Source organism: Lagenorhynchus albirostris, chromosome 14, assembly GCF_949774975.1.
Source record: "Lagenorhynchus albirostris chromosome 14, mLagAlb1.1, whole genome shotgun sequence".
In the NCBI taxonomy this organism is placed as follows: Eukaryota; Metazoa; Chordata; class Mammalia; order Artiodactyla; family Delphinidae; genus Lagenorhynchus; species Lagenorhynchus albirostris.
Genome location: NC_083108.1, coordinates 76,617,829 through 76,636,421, shown reverse-complemented (window position 1 = coordinate 76,636,421; position 18,593 = coordinate 76,617,829). Strand labels below are relative to the sequence as shown.

General features: G+C 46.3%; 1 protein-coding gene across 14 annotated transcripts in view; it reads left to right on the top strand.

Moving 5' to 3' along the window:
- FBXO21 (F-box protein 21) overlaps positions 1–18,593 on the top strand; it is a 52,833-nt gene that overhangs the window by 13,515 nt on the left and 20,725 nt on the right. For 10 of the 14 annotated variants that reach the window (XR_009534868.1, XR_009534870.1, XR_009534867.1 and 7 more), the window contains exons 7-11: positions 738–874; positions 4,485–4,664; positions 5,745–5,877; positions 12,451–12,662; positions 13,948–14,105. Coding sequence is in view for 9 of the 14 variants with exons in the window: in XM_060121752.1 (XP_059977735.1) it covers positions 738–874; positions 4,485–4,664; positions 5,745–5,877; positions 12,451–12,662; positions 13,948–14,105 (820 nt within the window). In the remaining 5 variants the exon portion in view is untranslated. Of the gene's footprint in view, positions 1–737; positions 875–4,484; positions 4,665–5,744; positions 5,878–6,056; positions 6,249–6,376; positions 6,434–6,727; positions 6,745–12,450; positions 12,663–13,947; positions 14,106–18,593 lie in introns of those variants that run through there. The other 4 variants (XR_009534869.1, XM_060121756.1, XR_009534871.1 and 1 more) reach the window with 3 other exon arrangements.

Here is an 18,593-nt window from a genome sequence, read left to right as displayed (position 1 = left end):
TCCGACTCAGTGTGATCAGTTTGCATCTTGTGAACACTAAACTATGAAACTAACCTTTTTGCACTGGCTTCCAGGAAGACTGGAGGAAATACATGACCAGCTACGTCATTGATGCTTGTTTTTTATTTGCTTCCTACCTGTCTCTGTTTTCGTATCTGTTCTGTTGCTCTCTATGAGACTTGTATTTTCTTTTGTCATATCTTACACACGTTATCTGAAATGGCCTTACGTTCTTCCTAGAAGAAGGAGGGCCTAAATCACAGGTCTGCACACTTTTTCTGTGAAGGGCCAGACAGTGATTCTCCTTGGCTCTGCAGGCCACGTACCCTCTGTCCTAACCACTCGGTTCTGCCATGGTCAAGCGAAAGAAGGCACAAACCATACAGAAACAAAGGCATGTGGCTGTGTTCCAGTAGAATGTCGTATGTGGACATGGACATATGAATTTCATACAGTTCTCATGTTTCATGAAATAGTATTCTTTTGACTTTTTTAAACATAAAGAAATATTAAAACTCTTCTTATGCAAGCCATCCAAAAACAGTTGGTGGGCCCGATTCGGCCCATGGACTGTAGTCCGAGAGCCCTGATCTAAGTAAATGAAATATTCATCCACTTAAGCCTGAAAACCTGTCCTCTCACCTGATGCACAGTAGGTGGCCACTGAGAAGGTGTGGGGAAGGGGTGAGAAGGTGTGATTCATCTCTGTGAAGCTAAAGCCTTCTTTTCTCTGCTAGGTTTTAATCCGCAGAACTGGAATCCCAATCAGCATGTCTCTGCTCTACCTGACCATTGCCCGGCAGTTGGGGGTCCCACTGGAGCCTGTCAACTTCCCCAGTCACTTCTTACTAAGGTGGTGCCAAGGTGCAGAAGGGTGAGCCATCCGTGACACATCGTGATTGCCCTGAGGATTCATTTCCACTGTGCTGAGAGGAGATGTAACAACAGAGGTTAAAAGGGGGCCTAGGGTGGTGATGGAACTGGTTTGCTCTTGACTGTATCCACGTCCGCGATCTGCTCGTGGGAGAAGTGCGCTCTGGATCTTTGTCTTATTTCTCAGAACTGCATGTGAATCTCCAATTACCTCAGAGAAAACATTTAATTTTAAAGAACAGGACTAAGAGTTCAGGATCTTATGTGAATCTCAGAGTCCCTTTGTTCCGAAGCAAATCAGTACAAAGAGTTCTTAAAGAAACTGTTACTTCCCAGTCTTCCGTAAAAATCTCCCCCCAGAAGAGAGGGAAGGAGGGAGGGAGAAGCAAGGGAGAGGGAACTGGGCCCAAGTTCTTCATCCATGTGCAAAAGCAGATATTCAGGTTCTCAGCAGTGGCACTCCTTTTAGGCAAGTTTGGTGACCTGATGCGCATTTTGCAGACCAGGTTAATGAGTTCTGTTTTGTTCTCTTGTTTGAGACCTGGTGTCCTACTGGACATAAAGCTCCTTTTCAGCTATAGTCTAGAGAGACGGGTCTCTTTAAAAGTGCCATCTAGAGGGAAAAGAAACATAGTTATTTAATTACATCCTGTTACTTCAAACTACTTCTTAATGACTGGCTGTGGTACTGTTCGGTGAAGTGATGAGTGGAATGATAGAAAGTAGCTGAGCTTTGAAGTTTGAATTTAGACCTCGGTTTCCTCTGAGCCTCAGTTTCTTCCTGTGTAAAATGGGGCTAATGTTTTTCATAAAGTGGTTTGGAGGGTTAAATGAGAGAACCCAGTGCTTTACACGCCTGATGGAATTTCTCATGCTGGTCTCTATATTTCCACCTCCGGGTTTAGGAAATAAAACTTGTCTGTAAGTTGGCGGCTCCTCGGTATTCTTCCTTATCCCTTTCCCTCCTCTTCTCTCTAGAGGTAACCGCCAGTTAGTTTGAAAGTATTTGTTATTTCCATGCAAATTTTAATATTTCGTTACATGTGTATGCTTCCTTGAATAGCGAGTACAGGCTTCCCTTGTTTCCCAGATATAATCTGTTCCTTAAAATGTATTGGATGGTTTCTCTTTTGGATAGCAGGCACCCATTTTCCATTATTTTAAATGAGAAAAGTGCTTTTTCAGCTCATTCCCTCTCCCTGAATAACCCAACCAATTTCCCCCAATATCTCTAAAATATTCTTAAATGCTTATATAATGGTCCACCAAGGATTTCTGCGTGATATAAAGCATTTAAAACACCAATTACCATGTTACTTACCACAGTGACCTATTGCCGGGCACATTTGTGTGTGGTAACAGGATTGTTTTTCCTTCTTTAGGCTACAGTGAGCATACACCACAATGCAGATGAACAGTGAAGTGGTTTGGTAGCACCCCAAGCACCTGGCAGACACAAACACTGAGACCCATAAAGGGCTGGCCCGCTGGGGAGAGGCCGGGAGGTTGGCGGGAGAGCGCACAGCTGCTGGGCTGCAGGCCCTCTGCGTCCTGACTGGACTGCTCCTCGGGCCCGTGGTCTCTGTCTGCACCAAGACCATAGTGTCGCGTTGACTGTGGCATTATCGTTAGTCCTAATGACTGGTGGGGCGAGGCCCCCACGGGGTCCTTTAGAATTGCCCTGGCTCCTCTTAGCCTGGTGTCCATGTGCAGCTTTAGAATCCGTTTGTCAGGCGCCTCGAAGCTCTGGTATGGTAGCTGGGCCCAGAGCTCCTCTGGATTCGTGGATTCACGTGAGGCGTATGGCCTGCTTGCGCTTCCCTGCTCAGTCTGTCTGTCTGTAAACACATCTCCTTGCACGTTTAAGTCATCTTTAATGTCCTTAAAAATATTTTATTGTTTTCTACATCCAGCTCTTTGATATATTGCTAGATTTATTCCTGGGTACCTTAACTTTTTGTTGCTATTGTAAATGGTAATTGTTTAAATTACGCTGTCTGTGTATTGGTGGTGCACAGGGACATGGTTGATGACTTAGATCTGGGTCTGATTATCAGCACCTCTGCTGGATCAATTATTAGTGCTAATAATTTGCTAGGTCTTTCAGCTTTTCTATGTAGACCGTCATATTGTCTGAATTGCGACAGTTTTATTTCCTCTTTTTTTTCCCAGCTGTTGTATGTTTGTGTCTCTTTTACTTATTCTGCTGGCTGGGTCCTCTTGGACACAGTGAATAGAAACAGTGATGGCAGGCACTCTGCCTTGGGTATGACTTTAAAATTTCATCTCAAACATGATGTTTGGGAGCAGTACCTTCCATTGAGATGATCAAAGCTGCCTTCTGAAGTTGTAATTTGGGACTTCCCTGGCGGTCCAGTGGTTAGGACTCCACGCTTCCACTGCAGGGGGCACGGGTTCCATCCCTGGTCGGGGAACTAAGAGCCTGCATGCCGCATGGTGCGGTTTAAAAAAAAGGAAAAAACAATAATAAAGTCGTAATTTGCTAAGAGTTTTATTAATAACTAGGAATTTTTTCCCCCAAATTTCTTTTCTGTGTCTACAGATAGGATGTGGTTTTTCTCCTTTAGTCTGCATGTGGTGAAATGTTTTAGCGTTCAGTCCTCCTTTCATTCTTAAGGAGCATCTGACTTACTCATGTGGATTTTTATACATTCGCTGTGTTTGATTTGCTCATATTTTGTTTAGGATTTTTGCCTGTAAACTTGTGTGCATTTGTGTGGTTCTCCTAGACCCAAAAAAAGGGTTGAAGAGCATTCCTTATTTCTGGAACAATTATATATGTCTTGCTAAAGGCAGGCTATTAATACGACTGAGAAGAAATCTGACTGGGCTTTTTAGCTGCCGAAGAGAAAGTCTCTATCAAAGTGAAACAGTTGCTCAAAGAAAAAAAACACAGCTATCCCTGAAACAAAGTCCCACCTCAATCCCTCAGGAGTCCTCGTAGGGTGAATGCAGTATCGTTAGAGGTCCTGAGGTGAGAACCTGCTTATGTGACCGCCTACCAGCCCGGCTCGGCGTGGGCCACCCCTACGTGCGAGAGCTCGGGTCGTGGAGGGCGGTTCCATGGGAGGAGTGGGAGGTGGAGGCCAGGGACGCAGCTCTCCGGGGTCTGGAGCAGGGTCCCAGCCTGAGCCTCCCGAGCGCATCTGCAGAGCTGAGGCCAGAATCCTTGTGGCCCCAGGCCCCATAACTGTCATCACAGCCTCAAGGGGCCCGGAATCCGCAGACGTTAACTGCTGCTACTCTCTGAAATTAATAGACTGGCTCAGGCATTCCAGAAATATTTCTCTCAACCAGACTTCTGATAGATAGGCCTGGCAGTGAGTTTTAGAGTTAATCTCTCTAAAAAACTATATTAAATGGCATAAACCAGTGCTATTTCTCAAGTATCAGTGTACTGCAGTCTTAATACAGCAGAGTGTGTATAGAGGTCAGATTTCAGACTTTGGGCAAGGCCTTGATATTTTCAGTAGAAATGCCACTGTGTTAACACTCATTCTCTGATTTGAGCTACTCATTATGGGGTTTTAAATATTGACTTGTTCAGCTCTGATCTGAGATACGACTCACTACGTGTGCTCTTTGGATAGGGCAACCCTGGACATCTTTGACTACATCTACATAGATGCCTTTGGGAAAGGCAAGCAGCTGACAGTGAAAGAATGTGAATACCTGATCGGCCAGCATGTGACTGCAGCGCTGTATGGGGTGGTGAATGTAAAGAAGGTGTTACAGCGAATGGTGGGAAACCTTTTAAGCCTGGGAAAGCGGTAAGGTTTTCTTGGTTTTCCAGTACTTCCGCGGCGTGTGCGTCTTTGGAGGTGCAAATTACTTACAGAGAATTTTATTTAATGAGCCTACCTGTGATACAGAGAAGCAGCGGATGCTTTGTGGCACAGTTGGGACAGCTGCAGCTATCTACCCACCATGGGAAAAAACTAGTTCCCTTGATGTAATGCTATCCAGACTTAGGATGTGCTGAGTGACTTTTCTTTGAGATCTTTGCAGTGGACTTGGGCGAGTTCTCTTTTATAAATGCTGAAAGCATTCTCCGGTAACAAGAATATTTTAGACTGGCAACAATTATTTTTCACCTCCTAGTGCTTTGCTGTCTTGGAATTTATACCTTTCTATCACTTAGGTAAGAGGACAAACAGAAGTATGAAACAGTCTTGCTTCTGAGTCCAAGGAAAATTGTCTTACAGGGAAAATAGAAATTTATAGATTGGAGTATTAGTTTTCTGCCTAATGGCAGAATTTCTTTTTAAATAAACTTTATTTTTTTAAGAACAGTTTTAGGTTCACAGCAAAACTGAGCAGCAAGTACAGAGAGTTCCCGTTTACCCCCTGCCTCTGGACACACACGGCCTCCCTCATTTCAACAACCCCCCTCCCGGGAGCAGGGTGTTTGTTACAGTTGATGAACCTGCCTTGGCACGTCATTATCACTCCAAGTCCATAGTTTACATTGGGTTTGCTGTTGATGGTGTACATTCTGTGGATTTTGACAAGCAGGTAATGACGTGTACCCACCGCTGTAGGTCATCTAGAAGAGTTTCACTGACCTAATAGTCCTCCACCTATTCAGAGTCCATTTTTAATTTATGTACAGTGTTATCAAGGTGGCTCTGTAAGGAAAACGGTTACGATTTTAACTTAGTGGAGTACGAAATTTCTATTTCTTGTGTATCTTTTTTTGTTAAGAGTGTTGTAACTTTGCTGAAGAGAGGAAGTATCAGAATCAGAGAACGTGTGGGATTTGTGTCCATTACTTTTAAGATCTGGGCCTTGAAAAAGAGGGTCTTAGCTCGGAAGCAAACAGGATAAAACACAGATTTCTTTCCCCACAGGGAAGGCATCGACCAGTCGTACCAGCTCCTGAGGGACTCCCTGGATCTGTACCTGGCGATGTACCCGGACCAGGTGCAGCTCCTCCTTCTCCAAGCCAGGCTCTACTTCCACCTGGGCATCTGGCCAGAGAAGGTAATTATTTTACTTTGATGCTTTGCACCTGCCTTAGAGAGGGAAATCCTAGCTGAGAGGCAGCGCTTACAAGTTTATCCTTGTATTAACCTGGAGGATAAACACAGATTTATTCACAGTCTCCTGGTGTTGACCCATCGATTTAACTTTTTGTCTCCTTTTATTCTACTAAAAATTAGTTATCCTGCCAGGAATTGCCCATTCTCTCTGTGATCAGTGCCTTAAACTCCCAGAACCACAAGGCCTCGGCCCTACCTCTCACCCACTGGTGCCCCAAAGATGTATTTTCCCAAAGCCACCCTTCTCAAGGGGAAGCAGAAGTTTCCATATTCATCCTCCAGCTGTGCTGTTAGCAACTAAATTGACCACATGTAAATAGCCCTGCATGGCGTAGGAAAGTGAGATCTTAGATGTGTTCAGGTCCAGCTGCTGGATGCTTTTAGGACTGCTTATGCCTTTGGAAACTGTTGGGTTTTACTGTTCCACTTGGCTCTCTCAGGTTTGTGACGCCCCCTTTGGCCAGCAGAAAGCCCTGTCAGAGGCCACCATGTTTGGGGTCGGCACCACTGCTCAGGAGCTGCGGGTGTAGCACATGTATGCTTCCAGCCATGCAGCACAGTGCAGGAGCAGCTGCTCGTCCCCATCATGCCCCTGCTTGGCCATGGGAATATGTTAATAGTCCACTTTGTTTAGACAGCCGGGTCATAGACTTGAATTCTAAGCTCTCACAGGAACATCACCATAAAATCATCAGCCCTGTCACTAGAGAGTGGTAAAATCTTCCTTGAGAAAGTAAACAACCTCAGTGACTCACCGTTGCTTAGATTTACATTGCCTCATTTATTCACAGTGTCAAAGATCTACCGTAGTTCTAGGAAAGGATGCGTCCGTAGGAAAATCCCTGAGCCCCTGTCTTCAGATGTCATCTACAGCCCAGGCAGTGGCTGTCCTCCCAGGACACCCATGTGATGTGATAGAAGAGTTACTGGAACACTAGGCTCTCTACGAAGGTCACCACCTGCTTCCCACGACCTTGTCCAGAATTGAATAGTTTACTTTTATTTTTTACTTGATTTATTTTTGATACCAGGACATACGTAACTAATTCCTTTCACTTTTTACTGTACATTAGTTCAGGAATTTCATGATAATTTGTAAAATGCATGGTTCCTCATAAGTAGATTCTGTACTTAAATTACACATCAGCCTTAGAAGGAGTAGGGTTGACATCGCCTTTGGGAGGAACGTCTGTAGAAGCCCTGGCATCCTTCCCTTTGATGACAGGCTCAGTTTAGGGCTCCTGTGCTACCTCTGGGGGAATTTCCTTGGTATCCTCCTCAGATGGTCAGGATTGCCTTCCTTCCAAGCAGATGTCACTGGAACAAGTTCCAAAATTGTCACACGCAGAACATTTTTCCCCATGATGACCATTCATGGGCTGCTGGGGTCAGGCACCTAGACACTCCCTGCATCTAAGCTCAGGAAGGGAAAGTGGCTCCTTCCCCACGTGTGGCAACTGTCTCGCCTCCATGAACTGTGCTGTAACTGCAGGAAGGACCCCATGACAGTGGAGGAGAGCTGGGGCCCAAAGCGAGGAAGGCTCCAGGGGATGCGGAAGCGGTTAGAAAAGGGTCCTTTCCGGAGAAAGGGTTTGAGGTGGCCCTAGAAGGCCGGGGAACGATTTCAGAGCACAGGGAAGTAGGTTCCTCCAGTGGTGGGGACGGCTGGGAGAGCTCAGTGCTGCACACCTCCAGTACCTTCTGCCAGCCCTTTGGGGTGGCTACTTTTGTTTTGTTTTTTGCCCTTTTACAAACAATGAAACCGAGGCACCGAGAAAAGTTAAGTAGTTTGCCAAGGTCTCCCGCACAGAAGTTGATGGCATCAGGCGTTCAGATTCACAGCACACCCACGCGCTTCACCCCTGTGGACCAGGGCCAAGGCGAGATTGTTTCTGAAGAAGCCAACAGAAGGGCACTTTCTACTCCTGCTGCTAAACCTACATCCTTGTTCCGATCCGTAGTTATCCCTTCCCTCCATTTTCCACATTCAGTGGAAAAGATGTCCCTCAGTCTTCCAAGGCAAAACTCCGTGTGCTCTGGATCCAACCTGCTGCCTGTCCTTGGACTACTAAGTTTTCCTTTATTTCTTCTTCTGTATCTGCAGCTCCCTGTTTCTACTTCTACTGTCAGCATTAAACATACTCAGGTCTCCCTCATCTTTGAAAAAAGAGAAGGAGAAGCCTCCGACGACAGCCCCCGGCTTTGCCCACGGCTCCACCTTACCTCTCTCTCCCAGCCTGGCCAGGGTCCTTGTGATGGCCTCCCCCTCGCCTCCCCCGCACTGCGCAGAGCATGGGGCTCCATTCCCAGCCCTCCCCCACGTGAACTGGAAGCCCATGACGCCTTCTTGCTAAACCTTTCTCTTTGTTGCCAAATCCAGTAGACACTTGTCTTTCCTCATCTTTCTTGATCACTTGGAGGTCATCCCCCCACTCAAAACACTGTTCCTTTGATTCTGGTCCCCTCTTCCCAGGCTCTCGCTAGTTGCTGTCCTTTGTCTCCCTTTAAGGCTCTACACTGTGGGGTAGTTTCTAGACTTCTTTCTACTGTGCACAGTTCCCCTCAGTGATCTCACCAGCTCTCCTTACCTCAGTTACCATCTGTAGGTCAGCGGCTCCCGAATCTCTGATCTCCTGCCTCTGAAACCCCTCCCTGCCCCTCTGCACCATGATGGCCCTGAGCTCGCCCTTCCGCAAAGCTTGTGCGGAGTGTCTCGCAGCTGCTTAACCATCCTTCCGCACGAGACCGTGCTCTTTAAGGTCAGGGACCATGTCTTGTTCTTTACTGTAGCTATTCCCCTTGCTCTCAACACAATTCCTGCCACCCAGTAGGTACAACATTTTATTTGAATGAATGATTAAGAAATGACAGAAATTCGTTAGCTGTGAACAAGGAAGGAGGCTCGAAGAGAATATCCCAATTTTCCAATAAGGGAGGCCACTTTAAAAGTTGAAGCGTGTGGGGAACTGACCTGTTTCGGGGTAGGAGACAGTGTTCCGTCTGGGATATGCTGAGTTTGATTGGCATGACCTGGAGCCATGGAGTACCGTGGTTGGTGGGCGCTCTTGGCATCAGCATCTAGTAGCTGAAGTCCCAAAAGTAGAAGAGCCCACAGAAGTGGACGTCCAGAGGTTGGAGCCAAGAGCTTCAGAGAGATGTCGGGGGAAACCTGCAGTTAAGAGGACAGAGCAGGGTCCGCAAACTCTGGCCCCTGGGCCCAGAGCCGCCTGGCTTTGTGAATACGTTTTGTCAGCACACGGCTGTGTCCATTTGTCTGCGGACTGTCTCTGGCTGCTTTTCAGCCACAGCGGCAGAGGGGAGTAGTTGAGTCAGAGACCGTCCGACCCACAAAGCCTAAAATATTTACTTTCGGGCCCTTTACAGAGCAAGTTGCCAGTCATGTGCAGTAGTCGCCCCTGTTCCAAGATCTCTACTCTGAAGGTTGTGGGCTCTTGGGATTCTAGGCCTAGGCATTTAGCTGTAGACGTCATGGTGCCCCACTGCCAGCACGGCTTTTGGAAACACACTGGGCACATCTCATGGTGTCTTCTCCGTTTCTGCCGTCTCCCTTCACCCTATCATCCACACACCAAGGGAAAGACGGGAGTAATCATCCCTGAACCTTATCTCCTCCTCTGATACTCTGAGTTCAAGACTTCCTTTATGCTTTGAAGATTCCGCGTTATGTTTCTTTCACTTATCTGGTGGGAAGGGGCTGCCAGGAACAAAGGGGAAGCTGTGTCTATAGAAAAGTTGTCAGCAATAACTAGTTGGAACTGCAGAGGGGAACACAAGAAGCTTGCTGTGAAATCAGATGCTTTTAGCTACAAGGGACAACTGTTGTTAGTGTCCCCTACATTACAAGGCCACTGCAGGGGGTGGCAAGTGGATGGGATTGGCTCCTGGCTGGTACTGGTTGAAGCTGGGTCTGCTACTTGGGGTTATACCACTCTGTCCATTTTTTATGTGTTTGAAAATTTTCCTAACAGTCAATTAAAATACTCCTCTTCCTGCTTTGATGTGAAGGTGACTGAGACCTGGGGTTGCGAGTCAGCCCTGGGTCCACATTCTCACTGCACGTCTTCATAACCCCATGACCTCAGGCAAGTTGCTTAACTAGTGTGGAGGGCTTTAATTGAATAAGGGATGTGGTTTTCAGTAAAATATTTTCTAGTCAGATTAAGTCTAAGAGGGAGGATGCTGATTTTTGGCTTACGATAGGTTTAGGTAGGGAGGTAAACGGTGCATGATAGTGGGGAAGTACCCTAAAAGCCTAGAAAACGTGAGGATATTTGAGGGGTAAATAAAGTTTAAGTCTTGTGCGTTAAGGTTAATTGCAAGTGCTAGTACAAAGCCCAGGATGGTCACTGTAAAGGCAGTTAATTTTAGGTATGGGGGCGTGGTTATTAGGGGGACCGTTGTTGGGGGGATGTTGTTGGAGATAATAAATCCAGCAAAAACACAATTAGTAGGAAGTTTGATGGAGTTAATTAGGAGTGGGCTGTTTTCATTGATCAAGGTTAAGGGAGAGAAGTGAGGGGGTCCTAGCAGTGCGCAGAAGGGGATGCGAGCACTTGGGACGGCTGGGAGGGAGGTGGCGACTGGAGTTATTAGCAGGGCTCAGGCAGTGGTATAAGATGTGTTAGCAGCTTCAGTGATTAGGCCTTTAGGAGCCGGTGAGGAAAGGCATTCCTGTCAGTGCTAAACTTCCAATAATAAGGGCTGTTGTGGTGAAAGGTATAGCTTTGAATAGGCCTCCTATTTTTCGAATATCTTGTTCGTTGTTCAGGCTGATAGATAGATAGATCCGGAGCATATGAATAGTATGGCCTTAAAAAAGCATGTGTGAACATGTGCAAGAATGCTATATAGGGTCGGTTGATGCCAATTGTTACCATTATTAGGCCTAATTGTCTGGAAGTGGAGAAGGCGACAATTTTTTTAATGTCGTTTTGGGTGAGGGCACATATTGCTGTGAATAGGGTGGTAAGGGCTCCTAAGCATAGTGCTACTGTTTGAATAAGTTGATTGTTTTCTGTTAAAGGGTAAAATCGAATAAGCAAGAAGATACCTGCCACCACTACTGTGCTTGAGTGGAGTAAGGCTGAGACAGGAGCAGGGCCTTCTATTGCTGAGGGGGAGGGGGTCAAGGGTGAAGTCCAGAATGAGCAGATTTTCCGGCTACAGCTAGTACGAGTCTTTCAAGGGGGAGATTTGAGTGATTTAAGTCGAGGATAAAAATTTGTTGCAGGTCTCATGTGTTTAGGTTGAATAGGAATCATGCTGTTGATGTAAATCCAGTGTCCTGATGTGGTTATATAGGTTGGCCTGGAGAGCGGCTCTGTTTGCGTCTGATTCCTCTTGAAATTGGCAGTGATTGGACTGCTGACCTTCAAGTTGGGAGGATTAAATGAAGTAAAAAATGTGACAGGCTTGGCACAGTGACCAGCAGAGAATAAGTATTCAGCAAATATTGAGATCCTGCAAATCTCATTCTGGAAGACAAGATTGGCTTTTAAAATAATACGTTACATTGCAGAAAGCTGTAGTCTTCACGACACTTTTATAGGCTCACAATGTATCAGGAAATAGGGCAGTTACTAATCATTATTTGATAAGTGAATAAACTAATTCAAGGGTAAAAACAGCAAGTTTGACTGATCCGGGACTAGAGTCCGGCTGCTCTGTCTGCTCAGCATCCGTAAGTGGGAGGAGACCCGTGTCACAGACCCTCGGCCGAGCTGTGAGCGAGCGGGGCTTGCTCATTGTTCATGTGTGTTAGCCTTCCTCGAGCTTGTGTTTTCCCGTAGAGGCACTGGGTGCAGTAGAAAGAGCAGAGCCTTGGGGTCAGGCAGTGCTTCTCTGCCAGCTAGTCACATTAGTTGCGGGGAGACGGGGTTTCCCCCTGTCCACCTGAACTGAATTCCACTGTGAGTTAAAGTCACTGAAGCGACCAGTAGGATTTCAGAACCCTGCCCCGCACATCTTCATTCTTCACAGATAGCATCATAAATGAACTGTGCTGATTTGCGTCTATCACTCCAGTGCCCTCCCCGTGTCCCCTTCCCCTCTCCTGCAGCACCGAGGCCAGTCTGTCACTCAGCCTTTTGACCTCGATTGAAAGTTTCACATTTCTCTTTCCTCTCAATTCATGAGTGGCAGGTTGAAAATGTTTCCTGTCCGTATGTAAGAAATTGAGTCCCCCCACTCACCAAGAATGTTGGAAGCTGTTAGAGTTCACCTAGCCCGACAGACCCTCGCGTCCCCATCCTGTGCGGACCCCGGTCCCCGTGTTTCCAAAGAGTTCCTCCCGCTCACGCTGGCTCCATTTGGATGCCGGGGCCAGTCCCCAGCACGTGAAGTGACTCTGGGCGTACAGAGCGCCGACAGGGTGAGAGCCTGTGGAGTAACGGGCTGTCAGCCCACCTCGCCTCGCTGCCCTTCCTCAGGTTACGTAGGTCTAAATCCCTTGCCAGGAAAAAGAAAAGGCCTAAATGAAAATATTATCTCCTAGTCTTTCTGTCTTGTCTTGAAGGTGCTTGACATCCTCCAGCACATCCAAACCCTAGACCCCGGGCAGCACGGGGCGGTGGGCTATCTGGTGCAGCACACGCTGGAGCACATTGAGCGGAAGAAGGAGGAGGTGGGCGTGGAGGTGAAGCTCCGCTCCCACGAGAAGCACAGAGACGTCTGCTATGCCATTGGGCTCATTATGAAGCATAAGAGGTGAGTGCCCCGGCGCCCGCCCCCGGCGCAGCTGCAGAGGACACAGCGCCGTGAGCCCCGCTTCTCGGAGCAGCGGGGGTGCACCTGGAGGGGACCTGACCCGATGCAGCAGCGACCGAGGCCCATCGCAGCGAGGACCGAAGGCCGAACCATATCTTTAACCTTTTTGTTTTTTAAGAAGCAACTTGCTTTCCTGACGGGGAGCTCTTCTACTGTGTGTAGTGACCCTTCTCCGTGGGGGATGGAAGCCCTGTCAGCCTCGTTCTTCCTCTCTCTTCGTCGTCCTCACTCTCTCCAGTGGTCTCGCTCTCCTTGGATCTGAGGGTGGTAGGGACTTGCTGGGTCCTGGGGTTTGGACACGGCCGATTGATGAGGCAAAATTAAACTGCCTCCAGAGCAGCTGTACCTACCTATTTACATCCCACCAGCAGGCCAGGACCTGAGAGGTTTGATTCTCGCCAACTTGTGTTAGTGCCAGACCTTTAAAAATGCACTTATGTGGTAAATGGCAAATGGCATTTCATTGTGGTTTTAATTTGCATTTCCCTGGTTACCACCCAGATTGAGGTTCTTTCCCTGCATTTACTAGCCATTCAGGTTCCTCTGATTAAGTGCCCTTTTGCTTTTCATTTGAGTTGTTAGTCTTACTGATTTGCAGTTTCTTTATTCTGTGTATTAGTCTCTATATGCAGATAAGTTGCAAATATCTTTTCTCAGTTTTTGGCTAGTGTTTTCCATTCTTTTATTACATTCTTTTTTTTTTTTTAACTTTGTTGTGGAAATTTCAAGCATATGTAAGAGTAGAGAGAGGAGTATTACGAACCAGGTGATGTTCCCATGTCCAGCTTCAACAGTTATCATACAGTTTGTTTCACCCCCTCCCCCTCCTCCCTGGAGCAAATACCAGAGGTCCTTTTCCTCTGTAGCTATTTCGGTAGGTAACACTGAACGGTAAGGGCTCACTTTTTAAGAAAGACACCTTTACCATTCTGTTGTCATATCTAAGAAAATCATCAGTTCGTTAACCTCATCAAATATCTGGTGAGAGTTTGTGTTTCCTCAATTGTCCTACCATGGATGGATGGATGGATGGATGGATAGATAGATAGATAATCAGAGGGGTTTATAAAGAGAGGCAGGAGTAAAATTGATTTATCATGGAGTAAAAGCAGGTGTATCTCTAAGAATGTAAGTTTCAGAGAAACCAAGCCATTGTCTCTATATTTCATAGCTGCCATGCCAGGGCCCCAGGGAGCTGATCTGCCACTGCTCTTATGTTAATTAGGTATGGCTATAACTGTGTCATCTATGGCTGGGACCCCACCTGCATGATGGGACATGAGTGGATTCGAAACATGAACGTCCACAGCCTGCCTCACGGCCATCATCAGCCTTTCTATAATGTGCTGGTGGAGGACGGGTCCTGTAGGTATGCTGCCCAAGGTAAGTAGCTGGTACTGTCTGTACTTGAAGCACATTTGAGCACTCAGATTCTGCAGGCACAGGCTGTCAGTCTGTTCAGAGTTGACAGGTGTCCCATGGCTGTTAACCTCATCAGAGCTGGTACTCAGCTAAACGAGGGTGGGTATGCATTGGTGCGGCCGTACCACGAGTTACCCAGTCACCACCCCAGGGTCTCCCCCTCAGTCACCACCACAGCCAGGACCGTGTTCCAGGCTGTTGCCGACCTCTGTTTTGATTGGTCATTGCCTCTGCCAGTCAAAGTCCTGCTTCCCAGGCACTGCCATTGGCTTCCTGCAGGCAAGGAGGGTCAGCTTGTGCCCTGCTCATACTGCCTGTCTGAACTGGAGGGCACCGATTGGCACTGTTGGGGGAGCCACCCGAGCGCTGAGACTGGCAGCCGGTTAGCTGTGCTCCCCCCAGAGACGCCCCCAGTGGCCACTGTGGGAACTGCAGTTCACAGCACTGGCTCTGAGGGCACCTGGGAGAGGCAACAACAGGTAGGTGCTTGGTAGGTGTTTGGGGTCACTGCCAGCCCTGACAGGTGCTCGCCCAGGCTCTCCTCTTCTTTGTCCCTCCATTTAGTGAGATGAATTTATCGCATGCCTGCCTGTCAAGGCATTCACAGTGTTCATTTTATTAATAAAAATGCTAACATAGTGCTGCTCTGTGACAGCAGCCTTCTAATGTACATTAGCTCCATTTGAGAACTGTAGTTACCATCATCATCATCATCATCGTGCGCATTTGATACCCAGGGAAACTGAAGCACATAGAGATGTTTAAATTTTAACTTCCAGAGTATGCGGCCAGGCAGCTTGGCAAAGAGCCTTCCGCATAACCACCATGCTGCACCTTTTTGCGTCTCACCTAAAGCATCACGTTTGGCCTAAGTTGATATTGTGTTCTGGTAAATCCAGTAATAGAAATGTTGGATGCATAAACATCTCAGAAGTACCGAAAAGACTAGAAAAAGTTTCATATTAATTATTGTTAATTCATTAGAAGCTGGGAGAGGATCGTATACAAGAGAAATTCCCTTTATTGAGACCACAGCTCACCTAACCTCCGTCAGTACAAGGGGAGTTATCAGAGGGGGCGATGTGTACCCCCGTCAGATGAAGGCACTGACAGGGATTTTATTTAACTTAAAAAGCTTTGTCAGATAAAAAAAAAATTATACTACAGATTTTAAAAATCAAGTTATTTGGAAATTGCTGAGTGATTCTCGGACTGTTTGCACCCGCCACTGATCACTCAGTGAACATTTCCCACTGCGCGTCACAGGGCAAGTCACGAGCACAGAGGAAATTGTCTTGTTGTCAACACTGGGGTCCGTGTCTACACCTTCACCTTGTACACTCATCGCCCGTTACGTGGAGTTGATATCAAGACTTTGAGTATCTGATATTTGGGTTTCTAGAAACATTTATATTAACTTTAAAATGGGCTTCTTAGAGTAGGTGAAGCTGGGTATTTGGTTTTAAGGTGTTCTGAACTTGTCCAGTGTCTGCGTGGAAGATTCAGGAATTCATCCTAATCTTACCTTAGGTCAACATGAGCTGTAAGGTTTACAGTCAGAATACTGTAATGACTTTGTTTAAAAAAAAAAAAAAGAAAAATCTGCTTGTCAGTTTCACACTCTAAAATTGATTTGAAAGAATATCGCAGATAACATGACCTAAATACTTAATCATACATCTTCTAAGAATAAGGACATTTCTCTGCATTACCACAGGTACAACATTACACCCAACAAATAAAAATGATTTCATAATATCTAACATTCAATCAATATTCAAATTTCTCAATTCTCACAAGAGTAACTTTATAGGTTCGTGTTTATTCATTTTTAAATCATGATCCAGACAAGATTCAGGCACTGTGTTTAGTTATTATGTCTCTGTAGTTTCTTTTAGTAAAGAACCGTTCCTCATTTCTCATCTTTTTTTCCCTTTTTCACAAGACTGACTTTTTGAAGAGTCCGGGCTGGTTGTCCTGTAAATTGTCTAACGTTCTGCATTTGTCTTACTGTTTCTTTGTCTGTGTATTGTCTGTAAACTGGAAGTTAGGCCCGGGTTTGGTTAGATCAGGTTGCTGGTTTTGGCTGGCGCGCTTACTCTCAGGTGCTGTGTGCGTCACGTTGCATCTCGTCCAGAGACCGTGGGGTTCCGTGTCCCACTGTTAGTGAGGCAGAGTGTGGTCATTGGCTAAGATGGTGACTTGCTGTAAGGGACAGTTTTCCCTCTGAAGTTAACAGGAAATCCATGGGGTCAAACTGGGGCATCCTGGGTATACCCTGTTCCCCAATAACCTTTATCCTTATGTTTGTTTTAGCACCTATTGGCTCTTCTTGCCTAAATCATGATGTGAGAATTGCAAAATGGTGGTTTTCTACTGCGGGTATTCCCTCGAGTTCTGCAGACAAGAGCTTTGCCCTCCTTCCCCCTCTTCCTCCCCCTCTTCCTCTCTCTCTTCTCCTCCCCCACCCTCGCCTCTCTCTCCTCTCCTCCTCTCTCCCTCGCTCTCTCCCCCTCTCTCCTTCCCCTCTCCTCCCATAGATTCCTGGATTTTTTATTTAGTCAATGTGTTACAATCATTTGGAACAATTTTATTCTCAAATTAGCCCACATTTAGCCAGTGAGCGACCTTGAGAGGGTAAATTTTAAAAGCACTAATTTAAATATGTTTTTGAACATTTCTGGGTTAACATATTTGCATTAAGTTATTTTGCTTTTAAACTATTTCGTGATCTAAATTTTCAGCCTCTGGCTCCAGTGATCCTAGTAATCTGGGCAGAGCCCATTGATGAATGCTTTTCTGTTTTTTCGCTCTCCACAGAGAGTTGAAGAGTGAATTATAAACCACACACCTGCATGCCATCCTCAAATACTTTGAGTCTGCACAATTCAGTTTTCCCTCAATATGTTAACGGGCTATACAGCATCTTGCATGTTTGTAATTTTTGTTCCCACTAGGGGGCGTGCTTTAGTATTAATATTTTCTTGGTACCAGAAACTCCTGTCTCAACTTCCCTGCGTACTTCTTAGTACTGAAGAAAACGACTGTCACAGATGCTCTGAATTTAAGCCAGCTGCCCATAGTGGAAGGTCAGGAATTCAGCTGTGGTGTGAAAACCTGGCTTTTACATGTCTTCCGTGTATGATGGTAAAGCACCTGGTTGAACACTTGGGCCGTGGCGTGCCCTCACCCAGTGTCAGTTTCCTTCTCCATAATTGGTCTTCCACTTCCAAACTAAGTTTCCACCATCCCCCCCTCCCCCCCAGCACGCGCACACACAGTCTGTGGCGGTCTGCACGTGCTGGCAAGGGTGTGAGGACTCCCCGCGTCAGGGTTGCAGTGTAAATTTTCAGCCGTCTCAGAGGGCAGTTTGGCTCCCTTTCTTAAATTGTCAAAATCTCAAGTGCTCTTTCTCCTCTGACCTGGCACTTCTCCCCTCGGTTCCTCCACTGGAGACGCACTGACACAGGGGGCCTGTGGTCCCTTCATTATGACAGCAAAGCAGTGTCATTCATGGGACTTGTCTGTTAAGTGGGGGTATATGCAAACTTCGGGAAGCTGAGCTGCAACCTAATAAACCAGTTGCAGGTAAATGCTTACGGTATGTTTGATAGGAATAAGCACACGTAAGGCAGCACAGGATTCTCTTTGAGTGCACATAATTATATTTAGCTACTTGTGTGTATGTTCATAAAAGAAGGACTAGAAAAACTCACAGTCATAGTGGCTTCCTCTGGGGAGGGGCCGATAGGCGCCCCCAGAGGACTCATGGGTACTGTTTCCGGACTTCTACAGGAATGTATTCGTGTATTTTGGGGTAGCTGAAATTTTTAGATAAAATAAGCAGACACATTTCTCTGAAAATTTTAGGGGAATCAAATTCTTCCCAAGATTTTTCCAGGACTTTTAAGTAGTCCCTGTTTAATATTTTGCTCTTTATTAAGTTGTGTATCACTTAGATTTCTTATTCCTCTTCAAAATTTTTTTAAACTTATTTAGTGGATTGGGAATTATTTTCCCCTCATAATACTTAGTTGTCAACTAAAGTGTTTTATTTTTTCCTAAAAAAGTTTCCTTTATGAGTACATTTTTCCTGTTTTGCTGAGAGTCCAGGTAGATAAACACTGAATTCAGTCCATGTTCCTGGCTAACAGCCAAGAGCGGGGCTGTGAGCTCCCTCATAGACTGTCACTACCCCTTTCCTGGCTTCCCCAGCGTTCTCTCCGTACTCTTCATGCCTCTTTGTTTGGGACCCACGTTCAGAATTCTCTGCAGCAGCTGCCCAGTCGTGCTGTCCTTACAGACACGTGATCATGACCTGAGTGTGACCTTTCTGCCCTCCTACCAACACTCAGGTGCCAAGCATTAGCTGACACCAAGCTGCTGCTTAAGGATACATAGAGAGAAAAAGAGAGGGAGAGAGGTGATGCGGAAACATGTATCTGGCTT